This window comes from Nannospalax galili, unplaced genomic scaffold (genome assembly GCF_000622305.1).
Source record: "Nannospalax galili isolate Female #2095 unplaced genomic scaffold, S.galili_v1.0 scaffold126, whole genome shotgun sequence".
NCBI classification, from domain to species: Eukaryota; Metazoa; Chordata; class Mammalia; order Rodentia; family Spalacidae; genus Nannospalax; species Nannospalax galili.
In genome coordinates, this window is record NW_008355275.1 from 421,870 (window position 1) to 438,979 (window position 17,110).

General features: G+C 42.5%; 1 protein-coding gene across 1 annotated transcript in view; it reads left to right on the forward strand.

The window, feature by feature from the left end:
* Cat (catalase) overlaps positions 1 to 16,657 on the forward strand; it is a 41,375-nt gene extending 24,718 nt beyond the window's left edge. The window contains exons 8-13 of the mRNA XM_008852360.3: positions 483 to 635; positions 5,133 to 5,271; positions 8,391 to 8,521; positions 12,577 to 12,684; positions 15,561 to 15,641; positions 15,949 to 16,657. Of these exons, the coding sequence (XP_008850582.1) occupies positions 483 to 635; positions 5,133 to 5,271; positions 8,391 to 8,521; positions 12,577 to 12,684; positions 15,561 to 15,641; positions 15,949 to 16,014 (678 nt within the window). The 3' untranslated portion in view covers positions 16,015 to 16,657. The remainder of the gene's footprint in view (positions 1 to 482; positions 636 to 5,132; positions 5,272 to 8,390; positions 8,522 to 12,576; positions 12,685 to 15,560; positions 15,642 to 15,948) is intronic.
* The last annotated feature ends 453 nt before the right edge of the window (positions 16,658 to 17,110 follow it).

Below are 17,110 nucleotides of genomic sequence, written 5' to 3' on the forward strand. Positions count from 1 at the left end.
AGGTTGGGGCTCTGCAGGATCCCCACACCTACCCTGAGTACCTGCCAGTGCCTCACTTTGGTTACTTGTGTGAAGTTCACCATAGTGGCTTCTTGTGTTGTTAATTAACAGGGAAGGATCTTTGGAAAGCTTTGTACTTTAGTCCTGTGCAAGTGTCAGTATTTACCATTACTATTTCTAACAAATAACACAATCATCTGAATTTCTTATCATATTTTTATTGGATTAAAAATTGTCATCACTGGTTTGGTTATATGAAAGCTTTTTTTTGAGGCAGATTCTCCCTGTAGCCCGAGCTGGCCTGGAACTTGATGTAGACCAGGTTGGCCTCAATCTCACAGAAATCCACCTGCTTTTGCCTCCCCAGTGCTTGGATTAAAGGTGTGGGCTACCACACCCTGTTTGAAAGTTGGTATTTTTATGGGTACATTTAATTTCCTCGGTTGATTATCTGGTAATTGTGAATATGACATTATTTTCAGGTCTGGCCTCACAAGGACTACCCTCTTATCCCAGTCGGCAAACTGGTCTTAAACCGAAACCCACTTAATTACTTTGCTGAGGTTGAACAAATGGCTTTTGACCCAAGCAACATGCCCCCTGGCATTGAACCCAGCCCTGACAAAATGCTCCAGGTAAGCCTAGTGGGTTGGGATGTTCTAAGGCAGGTATCTGTGTAGATACACATAGATGCACACAGTATGTGATTTGTTATGTTCTTTATATGATGAATTAGTAAAACATTCATTTAAAATTTAGCCCAGGTGCTTAAGGCCTTGTGGGACTCACTGGGACAAAACATCCTTGGGTGGGTACTCTTGAATAAACCAATTATATACCAAGATCCATAGTAAATCCTTAATATTTGAAGATGTGAACACTTGATTTCTGAAAAAAAGATATAGTAGCAATGTCTTAGTTTTTTAGAAAAATAAACATGGGTTAGCTTAGCCTATAAAGATATAATTAATGATTATAGCACCTTTGACATATAACTTTATCCCATTGCTAATCCAAGGTGGTGCTTGCATTTTTTCCATCTTTGAAAACAGATCCATGAATGATTTTTATTAGCCTGATTTTGTGACACTGGTGATGAATGGCAGGGGAATAGTTTTGAAGTGCTGGGCATTCAGCAAGCTTTAAATCGCCTTCCAGTGTCCTCTGCCCAGAGTTCAAAGAGTGAAAATTCTACTTTGGATCTGAAATCACTAGGAAAATAATTGGCTTAATAATTATTTTGCAAACCAGTCTTTTGTGTTTTTAGACTATGAGCATGAAACAAAGGTTAAAGGTTAGACCTTAGATCAAACCACAGAAACCAAAGGTTATTACTTATGTAAGTTCTAATTCCAGGCAAATATCAGACTCCATGGAAGGCAAGCTAAGATATTCTTTCTTTCTCTCTCTCTCTCTCTCTCTCTCTCTCTCTCTCTCTCTCTGACATTGGGAACATCTTATACTTTTTAAGAAAGTAAGTTTTTTATTAGTTTTTGGCTCCAGTTAACTAATACCAATTGATCACCTCCCTGCTGGGTCTGATACTGTGAAACACTACATAACATAGTGTAAGACAGAGGGTACTGTGGTGGATCCGAAATGTATGTGACAGGAAGTCACTAGCAAAGTGCCAGGAACAAGATAGCATTTGAGATAGACTGTGAAGGCTGGGGAGGATCCCAATTTTCCACAGGTGATGTGGGACAGGAGAGAGACATGAGAATGGGCACAAAGGTGGGCTATGTTGTGAATGTTTAAACTTCATAGTCACTGCCTGAATGAGAGGAATGGAGTGTGGACAGGTTCACTGAGAATGTGTTAGAGGTGCCTTTAAATACTGGATGTTTGTACAACTGTTCATTCTAGAAAGAAGGATTCTTCAGGGTTTTTGTTTGTTTGTTTGTTTGTTTGTTTGTTTGTTTGAGAAATAAGACCTGGTAGCTATCAAGTAGAATCATTCCTCTCTGTAATAAATAGTAAGACTCATGGTGGCTAGAGTGATGGCTTAGCAATTAAGAGCACTTACTGCTCTTGCAGAGGATCTGGGTTTAGTTCCTAGAACCCACATGGTGACTCATAACCATCTGTAGTTGTAGTTCCAGGGGATCCAACACCCTCTTCTGGCTTCCATGAGCACTAGGCATGTATATGGTACCTATGCGTACATGTAGGCAAAACACTCATATACATAAAAATAAATACATCTTTAAAAATATAAGGGGTTGGGGATGGGAAAGGGAACTGAGTGGATTTCAGATTGTAAGCAGACACATTTACTTATGTTGACACTGGGGACTAGAGGAAGTTGAGACATGTGACCCTGGGCCCCAGCCTTTCCTGTTTGGTGGCAGGAAGAGACCTGAACAGTGAGATGGTGGGACTAGCAGGGTTCACCAAGGCATGAAATTGTCATGGACAGAGATCAGCCTGTATAATCCTGGTACTGAGGAAGTAGATTGAGGAGTAAAAGATAATTCAAAGTCTTCACAAGAATCCATTTCACCATTGGTCTTTGGGACCACAGTGAGACTCAGAGGCAGACAGCGACCCAAATCACACAGTCGCACAAGCCCTGAAGATTCAAATGGAGTGCTAAGCCTATACTAAAACACCACATAGCAAATACATACTCTGTACAGCAAAAGACAGATGTAAGCCAGGAATAGTGAGCATGCCTATAATCCCAGTACTGAGGAGGCTAAGGCAGGAAGCACTTGCATTCAAGGCTAACCTTGGCTACATAGCAAGATGCTGTCTCAAAAACAAACAAACAAACAAAAAAAAAAAAGGAAAAGAAAGAATGTATAGCATGTATTGAAACTGTGGGAAAGAAAATCTTGAAGAAAGATGATATAAGGATATTAATTATGTAATTTCTATTAGCACTAATTTTAGTTCTAACAAATATGTGTATTTTAAATTTATTATGCTTTCGTTGTAATCTTTGCTTGATTTTTTTTTTTTTTTGAGATAGGGTCTCCCTAGTAGCACTAACTGGCCTGGAACTCTCTATGTAGATCAGCCTGGCCTGGACCTCACAGAGATCTGCCTGCCTCTGCCTCAGCCTCTGAGTACTGGGATTAAAGGTGTGTGCTCCTACATCTGGCTTTGTTATAGTGTTTTTAAATGCGTTTTTAAAAGAGTGTTTGAAAGAGCTCTCATACATCTCATCAGGGTATTGTACCTAGCCTAGCTTTTGCCATAACTCCTCCGGGCGTTTAGTACCCTGTATTCTAATTCCATGGAGCACATGAGGAGCCATGCAGTAGGGGATGGACCCCTGGGCTTATTTAGCTATTTGGTGACACTGAGGGATTGTCGAAGGTTGTTTGAATGGGTAAAGAATGCAATCCGAGGAGGCTTTAGGGAGATTCTTTAATGGAACTATTGGGGCAGAGAGCCAGTTAGGAGGGCTGTAGTTATTCCCCAAAAGAAGAAGACTGTGGCTTAGGCAGTTGCATTTCTGTGTTAATGGACAGTGTCCATTGTTTTTTGACATGGTCATGTTAATAAATTTTAAGACTTTATCCAACATGGCAAGCCAGGCTACCACGATATGGGCAACGCTAGTATGATACAGGAAACAGAGTGGCCTGAGTTCATGGCTATGCAGTACAGCCTTTCTTTGCTCCCAAATCTGAAAAGGAATTGAGTGGTTACTTGAGTGGGGACGGACTGTTCTGCCAGGCAGAGCAATGTGTAAGGAATAAAGCTTTGAGTAAGGTCTCCCTCCATTCAAGTTGGTGTCAGGGTGTGGGTTCTCCATGCCCATTTTCTACCCTATGTGTGTCTCCACCCATAGATGAGGTTGGCTTGCATGCTAAATATAAGGTGACCAAACCAGAACAGGGTGATAGAGGACCCATCCAGGAGCTGCGGTGGCTCCATCGTATCTTGTAGCTTGTCGATGGTGCTGGAACATGAGGAGGCAACCAGCTTCTGACTATTGCTGCAATGTAGTTACACCTACATGGCTAGCCATCTAAATGTTCCCTAGATGATTTGGGATGGTTATAGGAAGAAGGGTCATTTAGCCATGATGTTGGCAGAACATGTTGATGTGATTTGGCACAAAATCGTTGCTTCATTTGCCTTCTTTACCTTGGTATTTATTTTTCATTTTTAAATGTTCCTTTAAACATTTTAAATGAATTTTAAGTTGGCATACAAATTAATGAGTTTTATTCTGACATTTTCATACATGTATTGTTATTGTACTTGGTGTTTATCGGTCCCCTTCCCCTACTGCCCTCCATTATCTGTCCTCCCCCACTTTGTGGTCCTCCAATTCAGCTTTCCTGTCACATGTATTCCATTACCCTCTCTGTTCTCCCTACTTTAAAATCTCTTCCTTCCCTCTCAGAGTCTCCTTTCTATTTTTTTTAACCTTGTTTTTAAAAATTATTTCTTATTAGGAACATAAGAATAGTTTTTAATAGTCAAAGCAATGATCAAGTCAATGAAAGAATTGCTTATAGAGTAAACTTTGTATGAGAATTTTTCAATAATTGGATATTACTATTAGCACAGAGTTAATCCTAAAACTTTGAGCTGAAAGAAATGTGAAGGCCTGGATCATCTTTCCTTGGTTGATAGGAGACCTCATTTGCATATCTAAGTTAGTCTTAGAGTCATTGGAGGGTCAGAAGTTCCACAGCTTTGTCTTTGTGCTACTTTGCTTAAGTTAATAAGTCTCAGAGCTCAAATTATATCTGAGGTAATTCACCATGCATGAAAGGCCTTTCTTTGAAGAATTTCCACACAGCTGGCTTTGTAGAAATGTGCTGCTTTTTAAGAGCAAATGCATGGTTCTTCCCCTAGAGTGGAGCATTGGAGAGATGTAGAATTAATTCAGAATTCTTGGGAGTTGGAGTGTGAAATACTGAGCCAAGACCATAGAATGTCACTGGGGGAGAGGGGCGGGTCAGCACTATTATATAGGACAGATGTGAAGTTAGTGGTTGCCCAGATGGCTTGGAAGATTAGGGATGATTCATTTAGGCAGAACACACTTCCTAAGTGAGAAGAGTCTTGGCTCTTTGGAGAGGGACTAGAGTTTTGTAGTAACCATGTACTGTGAATGATGTTTCATACATAAATGTCCCTGATGTCTACTGTGTGTGTTACTGAAGGGCCGCCTTTTTGCCTATCCTGACACTCACCGCCACCGCCTGGGACCCAACTATCTGCAGATACCAGTGAACTGTCCCTACCGAGCTCGAGTGGCCAACTACCAGCGTGATGGCCCCATGTGCATGCAGGACAATCAGGGTAGGCCTGGACACGTTTGGCTCCTTGTGAAGGCAGAGAGCATGGGGTTTGGATGAGGTGGGATGTCAGGCCACTGGTTCTCAAGCTCGCCCTGTGGGGCCTCCTGCCCTGCGACATGCCCTGCAGGTGCTGCCAGTCACCCAAGACCTTTTGCCCAATAGTAAAGTTTTGAACTGCCAACCGTCTCTCCTGGTGGCTGTCTATTTTATATACTTTCTTGGAAATTCCCACTTGAGAGTGCCCTTGGTGACTATCCCACAGTCGAAGCCTAGGTGAAAGGTCTCACACAGTGGCTGTAATGGTGCATCCAACCTAGGTTACAAAATGCTCAAAATGTTCACTTCATGCACCAGGGCCTAGGCCTTAGGAATGTGAAGGCCCAGAGCACATCCCTTTGACTTTCTGCAGCAGTGCTGGGGCCAGGAGGAGCAGGTCTGGCTAGAATGTGGAAGGGAAGGTTGGGCTAGTGAGGGGCGAGGAGGGGAGGTAAAGGAAATCAAGGGATTCTCTTCCGTGCGCTTCTCTTAAGAGACTATGGTTGAAATTATGTAAATCAGCTGCTGAGGTGCTGTATTTTTGGTATTTTGGAGCTCGTTTGTCAAGTATATGATTTTTTTTCCCCTTTACTTTTTTTGTGCCCTGTACAAAACAGCCTCTAGGTTTAATTTTTTATTCTGATTAGCCAAGCAGGATGCTTGATTAATGTTTCCTCTTATAATAGTCCACGGTTTAATAAAGATCTTAGTTTTTTAATTTCCTGCTTAGGGTCCATGGATCAGTGGTTGGCTTCCGAAATAGATCTCGTCCAAAGTTTGATTGATACTGTTTATAGTCATAATATTTATAGTGTTTATAGTCATAGTGTTTATAGTTATAGTATTTATAGTCATAGGTGTCTGTATTAAAGCAAAATGTTTTGCACATGGTATGATACTCGTATGATAAAAAGAATACATGTAAGGTGCATGCCTTTAATTCCAACACTTGGGAGGCAGGTAGAGCTCTGTGAGTTTGAGGCCAGCCTGGTCTACATAGCAGGTTATAGGGAGACCCTGCCTCAAAAAGACACACACAAAATAGAGAATACATGTACCCTAAAGGGAATTTGGAAAATAGAGAACAAAAATCCACTAACTGTTCCAACACCCAAAGGCCATGATGACTGCATCTTTCTGTATTTCTTGCCATTCTTTTTGGTGACTATTTTTACATACCTGATCATTTTGTGTATGCCATTTTGTACTTGCTCATATTGTAGTTATTCCTAAGCCTTCTCTTCTGTATTTAGTAAGTGTGTAAGCTTTCTAACAAACTCTGTTGAGTGGTTGCAGTATTTCTGCCCCCTTAGGTTTATACTAGGCATGCACTGTTGTTTTTGCCTGAAATCGTGGGTATTCCCTGTGTCTGCGTTCTGCGTTCTCATTCTCCTGTTTCTGATTTTTTCTTCTTATTTTTTGGTCCTTTTGTTGTTGCAGCTGTGGCTAGCACAGAGGGTCATGTTTATTTTGAGTTTATTTATAGCCAATTGCCTCATGTTTACACCCCAGCCTTATTCTTATGAAAAAGCTGCTTCAAAGATCTATTTTGACATGCTCTGCTTAATTTTAGAGAGCATTTGGGCCATGCTCTTGAAGTCCCATGAAAGAGCTTAATTGTTCCCAGTAGTCAATGCCTTAAAGAAAACTCCCACTTTTGGGTGAAGGTCAGAGCTTATTTGGAAATAGAACTTGAAAATACTCAAAGAGGCACGCACATTTCAAAAAGTGAATTCTTACTACAGAGACATTGTGGTGGCTGGCTGTTGGAACACTGTGCTTTTCATACGCACATGGCTGCCCCAGGTCCCATTTCTTGAGTGAATAATTGATCTCCCTAATGATGTAGGGCTGTCCTCCCCTGCACAGGCCTTTGGTGCCTTGATGAGTGTGATAGGAGGCTTCTTTTAATTATCTGCTGTGGATCATCTGTCCTGGCAGAAGGCCAGGTAGCATTCCAGCCACAGGCTGATTTGGATAAGCCATTTCCTATGTTTTCAGGCCACTCCTGGCAGACAGTGTGGCCTCTGATAAGTCAGACTTCTTTTAATATCAGCCAAAGCAGGGTATAGTTTGGAAAGTAAGTACACCAAAATGAGAAAAAGAAAATTTGATAATTTAGCCCAGAAGTCATAAAGAATATTTCAATTATATTTGTCACTGTTTTTTTGGTAGGTCCAGATAAATGAGTGATATTATAAATATCAATTAAAAATGTTTAATTTTTGTATATGTATGAGTGTTTTGCTTGCATGTATGTATATGTACACTGGGCATCCAATGCCTGTGGAGGCCAGAAGAGGGTGTCGCACCCCCCTCCCTGCCCCCAGACTGGAGTTACAGATGGTTAGCCGCCATGTAGGTGCTGGGAACTGAACCCAGGTCTTCTGCAAGAGCAGCCAGTGCTCTTAACCACTGAGCTATCTCTCCAGCCCCAAATGTAATTTTTAAAAAAACTTCCTTTTTTACCTCTTTTTTGGGGCAATATAAAAGAATCTTAAAAACGCATAAGCAACAGTCAAGTTCTGTGATGAAAGTAGTGGTTATACTGGGCTACAAGTGACAGAAAGAAAGGCAGAGTTCCAATTCTGCCTCTACCACTAAGCTCTGGGTGACCACGCAGCAGCTGTCAATGTCTCAGAACTTCAGATTTGATCTCTAGATGGACAAATGGGGCCACAATTCCCAGGTTACACCTGACAGTGGGGATTCAGTGAAGCCCACATCCAAATGAAACTGTCAAATTTGAAACGTTTTTGGGTCTGATCTCAATGGAGACCAAATCAAATGTTTTAAGATTCTTCCTGGTATAGGTAAGCCCCAGGAGACTTTGTAGCCAAGGACCTTTGAAGTGTTGACATGGCCTTTGAGATCTCTTTATTTGAACTCAGAATGGGGGCCTAGATGAGCATTTAAAGAGGGCCTCACAGTCTGAGCCTATAGCTTCCCAGTGTGTGGTGTGTATACCCCATGTCTGATGTGTATTTGATTACTGCGGGAGCTTACTGCCTACACTGATGATTTATAGACTTGTTTAATTTTTTTTTTTCATCTCTCTAAGCAGATCTGTGCTTCTCTTTAAAGGTGGTGCTCCAAACTACTACCCCAACAGCTTTAGTGCTCCAGAGCAGCAGCCCTTTGCCCTGGAGCACAGTGCCAAGTGCTCCATGGATGTGAAGCGCTTCAACAGTGCGAATGAGGATAATGTCACTCAGGTAATTACTTCTTTGCTGTAGAGAGCACTTGCTGGTGCTTGTCTAATGTATGTGCCTCTTGTCCCCCCTTCTAGTTTGCTTCTCCATGGCTGAGATAAAAACACTGAATCAAAACCAACCTGGGGAGGAAAGGATTTATTTGGCTTATAAGTACAGTCTATCATCAGAGGTAACCAAGGCAGGAACTCAGGAAGGAATCTGGAGAAATAGTGCTAACCAGCTTACTCCTTTAGCCCTTGTTCAGCCTTCTTTCCTATATAACACAGGCCCCACCTGCCCAGGAGTGGTACCACCCACAGTGAGCTGGGCCCGCCCACATCATTCAACAATCAAGAAAATGCCCCACAGGCATAGCCACAGGCCAATTCAATAGAGGAAATTCAACTGAGGTTCCCTCCACTCAGCATATCCCCCCTTCTTTTTTTCAGACAGGGTCTCACTGTGTAGCCCTGGCTGATCTAGAACTCACAGATCTGCTTGTCTCTGCTTCTCAAGTGCTGGAATTAGAGGCATGCACCTACAATGGGCATCCCGCCCCCCTTAAGGTGTCTAATGTATATGGAATTGAAGCTAGGGAAGATTTAGCCCAGATAGTAAATCATGCTCTTTATTGACTGGAGTCAAAGAATTGTGTTATGTTGCCCTTTCCATTCCAGATATAGAAATTCATCTCAGTTCCCCTAGCCTTCTTTAAGGGATACAGTTGGCGATGTTGGAAAAACGTGCTCTCATGGGAATCTAAGAAATGGGCAAGTAAGACATAAGCACTGTTGAATCTAAGCATCCTAGCAGAACTGTCCACATCCTAGGGATTAGAACTGGAGATCCAAGACAGCCAGAGAGGGCTGGGAATGCAGCTCAGAGGTAGAGTGCTGGATCCCTGGCACTATAAAACACAGAACAAAAGAAGCAGAGTTTGTGTGGGTTCCATATGGATCTTCGGGGCATGTGGCCCAGTTGTTCTCCAGCTGTTTGCATCTGCTCCCACTGTGACTCCCCACTTTTCTCCCTCTTTCTCCCTCCTGGCTTCTGTTGCTTTGTCATGGCCATGGCCTAACTTGCCTTTATGACTTATTTCTCTTTCTTTAACCACCTTTACTCTATCTTGCGGAACTGCTCTGTCACATTTGAGAGAGAATCAGATTGACTTGGCCGATCTTTTCACCCCCTCGCTGTACCCTTGGCCTTGGATCAGTCTGTAATCAATAACCCTGAGTCACGTGCTCATCCTGTTTCTGGTCATGTGTGGCTGCCCCAAGGGCTCTTCCACTGGCTACTGTGGGTCTGTGCATGGGCAGGGATGTGTGTCCAGTGCAGCTCAGTCCACACACAGCAAAAGAGTAAGAGTGGAGTGTCATTAGAGTCTTATGTGGGAGGATTATGTTAAATTAGTATTTAAGTTTGGTTAGGACCTATTTATAATTTTTCAGTTTGAAAATGTAGAGTCTAAGTAGAATATTCATAAATATAAAAATGAAGTCACTGTAAAGATATCTGTTTGAAAGGCATTTGTGTGTGTATGTGTTTTATTATGGGTTCTAAACCATATTTAGGTGAACTTAAAAGAGGTCCCCTAAGCCTTTTGTATTAGTTTGTTAGCGTATTAGTTTTAGTGTTGTACTGTTTATTAACTGGATTAGTTTTAGTGTTGCAGGTGATACCAAGTATATTGCAATATAGCCTCTGCCCCTCAAAAGAACTTTGCTTGTGTAAGGTCAATGCAGGCATGAAGCAATCTTATACAACTTATAAAAACCAATTAACTAATGAGACCATTGCTTGCACATTAAATTTTACTGTTATGACTCTTCTTTCTTTTTTTTTTTTTTTCTTTTTGAGACAGTGTCTTCCTGTAGCCCAGGCTGGCCTGGAACTTTCTATGTAGACCACTATGGCCTTGATCTTACAGAGATCCACCTGCCTTGTTTCCTGCATGGTGGGATTAAAAGTGGGCACTTCCATGCTTGGTCCATATGAGCTTTCTTGTTTTATTGAGATTTTCTTATCACAACATAGGACTCACACTTTTAAGCAGCCATGATACTGGTGTTAAGGCTTCAAAGCATAATTGTGTAATGATAAAAGTTTCATGGGGGAGGGGTGGCTGGAGAGATGGCTCAGTGGTTAAGAACACGTTTAGAGAACCTGGGTTTAGTTCCCTCCCACATGGAGGACTAACAAATGTCCTTAACTCCAGTTCCTGGAGATCCGATGCCCTCTTCTGGCCTCTGTGGGCATTGCATGATATGAGCGCACTTATATGTAGGCAAAACACTCATAACACATAAAATAAATAAAAATTTTTTTCTAAGTTTCATAGGAAATACACAAAAAGCTGAAGATTTATTTACTTAAAAAAGATTCACTTGTGCTTCCAGATGTGCCTAAGAGGACTTGCTCATATTAGACCTATCCTCTTGTGGAGAGCGTTGGAAAGCCAGATGAAAAGCTTTGGAGAGCTAACAGGAAAGGACTTAATGACTAAGATCTCAGGAAAATTACAGAAAATGTGTGTGTGTGTGTGTGTGTGTGTGTGTGTGTGTGTGTGTGTGTGTCTGTGTGTGTGTCTGTGCAAGAAGCAAGTGAGGTTGGATGTGCACTATGAAGAACTTTTAATGCCCACAGAAGAGGTTCATACTTCCCTGCAGATAAATGACTTGTTTAAAGAATTCCCAAAAACTTGACCATGAGCTCTCATAACAAGCTGGCTACAGTGTGCCTCTAGAAATGCTCTAAAATATTCCTTTTGGGGGTAGGGGTGCTGGTAAGCTGGCTCAGCAGGTAAAGGTGCTTGCTGCCAAGCCTGACAGCCTGAGTACAAACTCCAGAATGGTAGGAGAGAACTGCAAGTTGTCTTTTGACCCCTACACGTGTGCCATGACATACACATTCCTCTCTCACTAAATAAATGTAAAAAAAGAGAAAAATCCCTTTTGGTTCAAGATGGTAGATTGAGGTGACAGATTTCTTTTTCTTCCTCCCTCTGTCCTCCCTCTGTCCTCCCTCCCTCCCTGGCTTCTGTCCTGGCTTCTGTCCTGGCTTCTGTCCTGGCTTCCACTCATTGACATACTAGATGAAATTTTTTTAAAAGTCAAAAAGCTCAAATAAAAACATTATCTTTAAGTTACAAGAATGAAAATGAGCCACAGTAGTGAGTGGAGATGTGTTCTGTAAACTCTGGAGGTAATAAGAACTGGTTTTCCCCTTATGAAGGTGCTATGTGAAGGTGCCTCCAAGGAATGAGTTGAAGCCACAGGCTTCATGGGTTGCAGAGAGCTAGAACTGGTCTCTTGACATAATGGTGAGGACCAGGAAAGAGCTACTCACCAGACTGAGCATGCAGCTTGGAAGGATATGGGCTCTAGGTGGGCGCAGCCAATCCTGAGAAGGGAACCCTTTCCCTACGCTATGCTCAAGTGAACTCTGCATTCTTGTCTCATTTAGAGTCATATGGAAACTCTGAACTCAGAAACATGTAAATCAGTGAACCCTTAAGGCCTTTGGGAGAGGTGATGAGAAAAGCATTACACAAAGACATTGTCAGGTCCGCGGAGACACACACTTGGTAAAGTGCTTGCCATGCAAGCGTGAGGGACTGTATGCGGTCCCCAGCCCTTGTGAAAGCATGTGTGCTTTTAGTTCTAGCTCTGGGGAGGCAGAGATAGGAAGGTCCCTGGGGCTCACTGGAGGCCAGTCAGCCTAGCCTAATTGGCAAGCCCCAGGTCCCAGTGAAAGACTGACTCAAAAACCTAGGTGTGTGGCTCTTTAGGAAGGACAACCAACATTGCCTCCAGCCTCCATATACATGTATACATACAAACCCTCATACCTACATGCACATACACACACCTGCACATACGCACACACATAAGAAAAGCAGTTATGTACTGTTATCAACAATGAAAAACAGAAAATGAAGAATTCAACACAGAGTTCAGTGAAAAATTTCAGTGATTCTTAAATCTTAAAGTTTTTAATTGTGCAAAAGTAGTCAATTGGGCGAGTTGTTATGACGTAGTGTGCTCTATTCTTCTCCTTCTTGTGTTGCTGAGCAGGTGCGGACATTCTACACGCAGGTGTTGAATGAAGAGCAGAGGAGGCGCTTATGTGAGAACATTGCAGGTCATCTGAAAGACGCCCAGCTTTTCATCCAGAAGAAAGCGGTGAGTCCATCTTGGAGAGTTGAAGGGTGCCACCTGCTGGTTCGGAGAGCTAGTGCAGCGGTGAGGGAGAACCCTTACAAGGAAAAGGTCATTTGTAGTTTACTTCAGCTAGGAGGACTTTTTAAACAGTGCAGTAACCCCCAGTGAACTTTTGATTATTTTCTATCTCTGTGTCTGTCTTCTGTGATACTTTTGCTTACCCAGAGCCATTTTTTCCCAGTGTGTAACAATTTAGCCAGTTCAAGGTGAATTCTCTCCTAGGCTATAGTCAAGTTGTTTGCTGGGTAGTAAGTGTGTGCTAGTAAGATGTGGCTCTGCCATAGTTTTGCTTAAGCTTTTTAGATAATAAGAAGTGGCCGGGTGTGGTGGTGCAGGCCTTTAGTCCTAGCACTTGGGAGGCAGAGGCAGGTGGATCTCTGTGAGTTAGAGGTCAGCCTGGTCTACATGGTGAGTTCCAGGCCAGCTGGGGCTACAGGGAGACCCTGTCTCAAAAAAGACCAAAAAAAAAAAAAAAAAAAGTGTAGTTTACAGTTTTGTGGTTTGAAAAGTCCACAAAGGCTCAATGTCATGACCCGGTGATCGGCCTCAGACCCAGACTAGAAGCTTGCTTCTGGGGCGAGAAGCTGAGTTGTTCCCCAAAGACAGGCTGAAATTTTATTTTATTTTTTAAAAAATCTATGGGACTAGAGATATGGCTCCATGGTCAAGAAGCAGCAGAGAGTCTGGTGATTGCTCTGGGAGATAGGCAGGGTGAGTTTTAGCTCATTATTGATGAGAGTATGCAAGGCAGGTTGTAAGTAGCAAAACGGGCTGACTTCCTCGGCATCTCCTCTTGCGTACACTGAAACTGTGAGGCTTTCTGTTGGCTCTTGATGCCCCATCTCCTCCCACTGTTTGCCAGGGTTCAGCCTGTAGTTGGAAATTCCTACCTGGAGTACATGGAGCTGCCTGGCAGATGCCAGTATTATGTCATTTTATATTGAGGCAGTGCCCAGTCTGTGAGTTCATACAAGGACTCTGACTTGCTAAGTACTCACTGTGAGTGAGATCAGCTCTTGACACGCAACCCATGGAGCTCATTTATGTGCATCTTTCTCATCATATTCTATGATGCATATTCTATGCGGTTCTTGTACTCTCTGATGGTACCTGGGTATTCTAAGTTCAAGTTGGTTCTGACAGAGATCTTGGAATTAATCAGCCCTATATGACCCCTTTTATTTTTATTTAAAAATTTTTTTTTGTTATTTTTTATTTTATGTATATGAATCTTTTGCTTGCTTGTAGGAGGTATATCTATGTCGTGTAGTGACCACAGAGTTCTGAAGAGGGTGTCAACTCCCTTGGAACTGGAGTTATGGATAGTTGTTAGCTGCCATGTGCATGCCTGGACTTGAAACCAGGTCTCCTGCAAGAGCAGTCAGTGTTCTTAGCTGCTGAGCCATCTCTTCAGCCCCCCTTTAATTTTTAGATGGCAAGTAAGATGCCCAGATCTGCTAGAAGTTCTGACTGCATATTCAGAGTTCCCAGAATCCTCTCTCAAGTTTGATAATTTGCTAGGGTGACTTACAGAACTCAGGAAAATATTGTGTATGTATGAGTTAGTTTTCTGTTGCTGTGATAAAATACCATGACCAAGGCAACTAATAGAAGGAAGAGTTTAGGGGCTGGAGAGATAGCTCAGCAATTAAGAACACCAGCTGCTCTTGCAGAGGACCCAGTTTCAATTCCCAGCACCCACATGGCAGCTAACAACCGACCATAACTCTAGTTCCAGGCATTGCTTGACACGGGTGCACTTACACACATGCAGGCAATATGCTTATACACATAAAAATAAATAAATAAAATTTTTTTTTAAACGAAGGAAGAGTTCCAGAGGAGAGTCCTTAATGGTGGGGAAGCATGCCAGCAAGAGGTGGCCAGAGCAGAAAACTAAGCACCCACATCTTCAAGCAGGCACAGGAAGCAGAAAGAGAGAAACTGGAAATTCAGCAAGGCTTAAGAACTCCCAAAGTCTGTCCCTAGTGTTCCACCAGCATGACCCACCTCTTGAAGATTCCATGACCTTCCCCAAACAGTTCCAGGAACTGGAGCCCAAGCGTCCAAATACTTGGAGCCTGTGGGGACACTCATTCAGACCACCACACTTAGGATCACCTGTTCATCATAAAGAATTCAGCTCAGCAGTCACCAAATGGAAGAGATGCATAAACTAGGTGTGTGGGAAGGGCTTGCAGTTTCCATGTCTCACTGGGCCACCTTCCGGGCACCTTGATGCATTTACCCACCCAGAAGCTCCCTAAGCACTGTCATGTAGGGGCTTTCATGGAGGTCTCCTTATATAGGCATGCCTGGTGGGGTTATCAGCTATGAAGTGATTGGATTCTGCAGGCCCTTCCCTTCCCTGGAAGTTCAGGAGTAGGGTTGGAATGCCCAACCTTCAAATCCTCTGCTTGCTATGTCTGGTACCAGCTCCATCTCGGAGCTCCCCAGTCGTGTGAGCCATCTCAGTAGCACACAGGAGACAGTAAATTCCAAAGGCTTCAGGATTAGTGTTCTAGGACCATAGGAGGAAGAAAAAATATTTGTGTTTTATGGTACTACATGGGAGTAATTATCTTGCTCATTTAGAGAGGGGAACGCTGAAGCTCAGATAGTTGAAGTGGCTTTCTAAGGTAGCCCAGCCAACATATGGAAGAATTTTCACTGGACCCCCAAGTCTCCCTCCAAGATACACGTCATTAAATGCCACAGGGCACTACTTCCCATTGAAATGTATTCCTACTCAAATGAGTGAGCAGGGTGGGACAGAGGCTCTGGAGAGTGATGCTGAGGGTGAGGAGATGTTTACATTTTTCTTTCTTTGGTTCTAGGTCAAGAACTTCAGTGACGTCCATCCTGACTATGGGGCCCGCATCCAGGCTCTTCTGGACAAATACAACACCGAGCCTAAGGTGAGCCCAGTGCCATGTGACTGTGGCATTGTGTGGTGGGCTGGATCAGACAGTTTAGATTCCATTGGCATTATTGTCTCTAGAGACAAGTACCTCAACCAAGCAGCTGTTATTTGAGAAATAAAAAACTCAACTCACCTGCAGTATACAAACTCTCCACTTTAGCTCCGGATAATGTGAAACTGTTTACAGTAAATGAAATCTGAATTACTATTTCATTTGGGTACAAGTTAAAGTGAAGATAAATATCCCTGGGTACTGCTGCCTATGAGTTAGTTAATCTGCTGGTCTTGTTCTTTTGAAACAGAACGCGATTCACACATACATGCAGGCGGGGTCTCACCTGGCTGCAAAGGAGAAGGCTAACCTGTGAGGCCTGGAGCCTGGTCCTCCAGAGAGGAGAGGTCTTCTCATGAAGCAGAGCCCAAGGTTCCTCTGTATTCACACCGCTGAATGGAAGATTCTCCAAACGCAAGCTAATGTCTTTACAACGATAATGCAGATTTCTAGAGTGACTAACGTAGCAATGCTTTTAATGTTGTTTCCTAAGGTGGGAAATAAAGGTTAGGGCTTAGCAATCATTTAACAGAAACACAGATCCACATGTGACACTTGGTTGGACTGTTTGTTTAAAATAACTTGAAGGAAGGTTTCTAGCCAGGAACATGATTTTATTGGATAAGAACAAACTTTTGGTGAGATTAGTATGTTCCTGTGTTACCTTGTGGCCTGTTATATAATAAGAACATGGCTATAATTCTATAGGAAGAGAAGTTAAAGATGGCCAACTCAGAAATTTTTATTTTTCTAATGTTCTTATAAGAAAAACCATATACCAGTATCTTCCAAAAATAACTTTAGCTCCTTGAAGCTTCGTGTTTATTCCTGTGTAATTGATCAGATCCTCTTTTTTTTCACATGAAATTATGTTTATGCTTATACACAGTAATTTCACAACAGGTTGCTTTGTACTTGCTTACATTTTTACAATAAAATGATCTACATGTAGGAGTGGAGAGATGGGATTTGATTTCTTTCAACTGCCTGTATAGTGTGGGATGTGCAAATAGATTTAACATCATCTGCCTTAAAAATGAAAGTACCAGCAACAGAACACTGCTGTTTGTTTAAACCAGTAATCATTGAATAACCTTCTGGAACACCGAGAAAATTGCCAGTATCCTGACTTTGAAGTCTTGGTTCTCTTATTCATCAGCTCACTTATCAGAAGTTTTAAAAATAAGGCCTCAGGGGGCTGGAGAGATGGCTCAGCAGTTAAGAGCACTGGTTGTTCTTGCAGAAGACCTAGGTTCGAATCCCAGCACCTACATGGTGGCTAACAACTGTCCATAACTCCAGTTCCAGGGGACCTGATGCTCTCTTCTGTCCTCTGCAGGCAGGACACGACATGGGTGCACTTACACACACGCAGGCATAATACTCAAGCACATAAAATCTTAAAAAAAAAT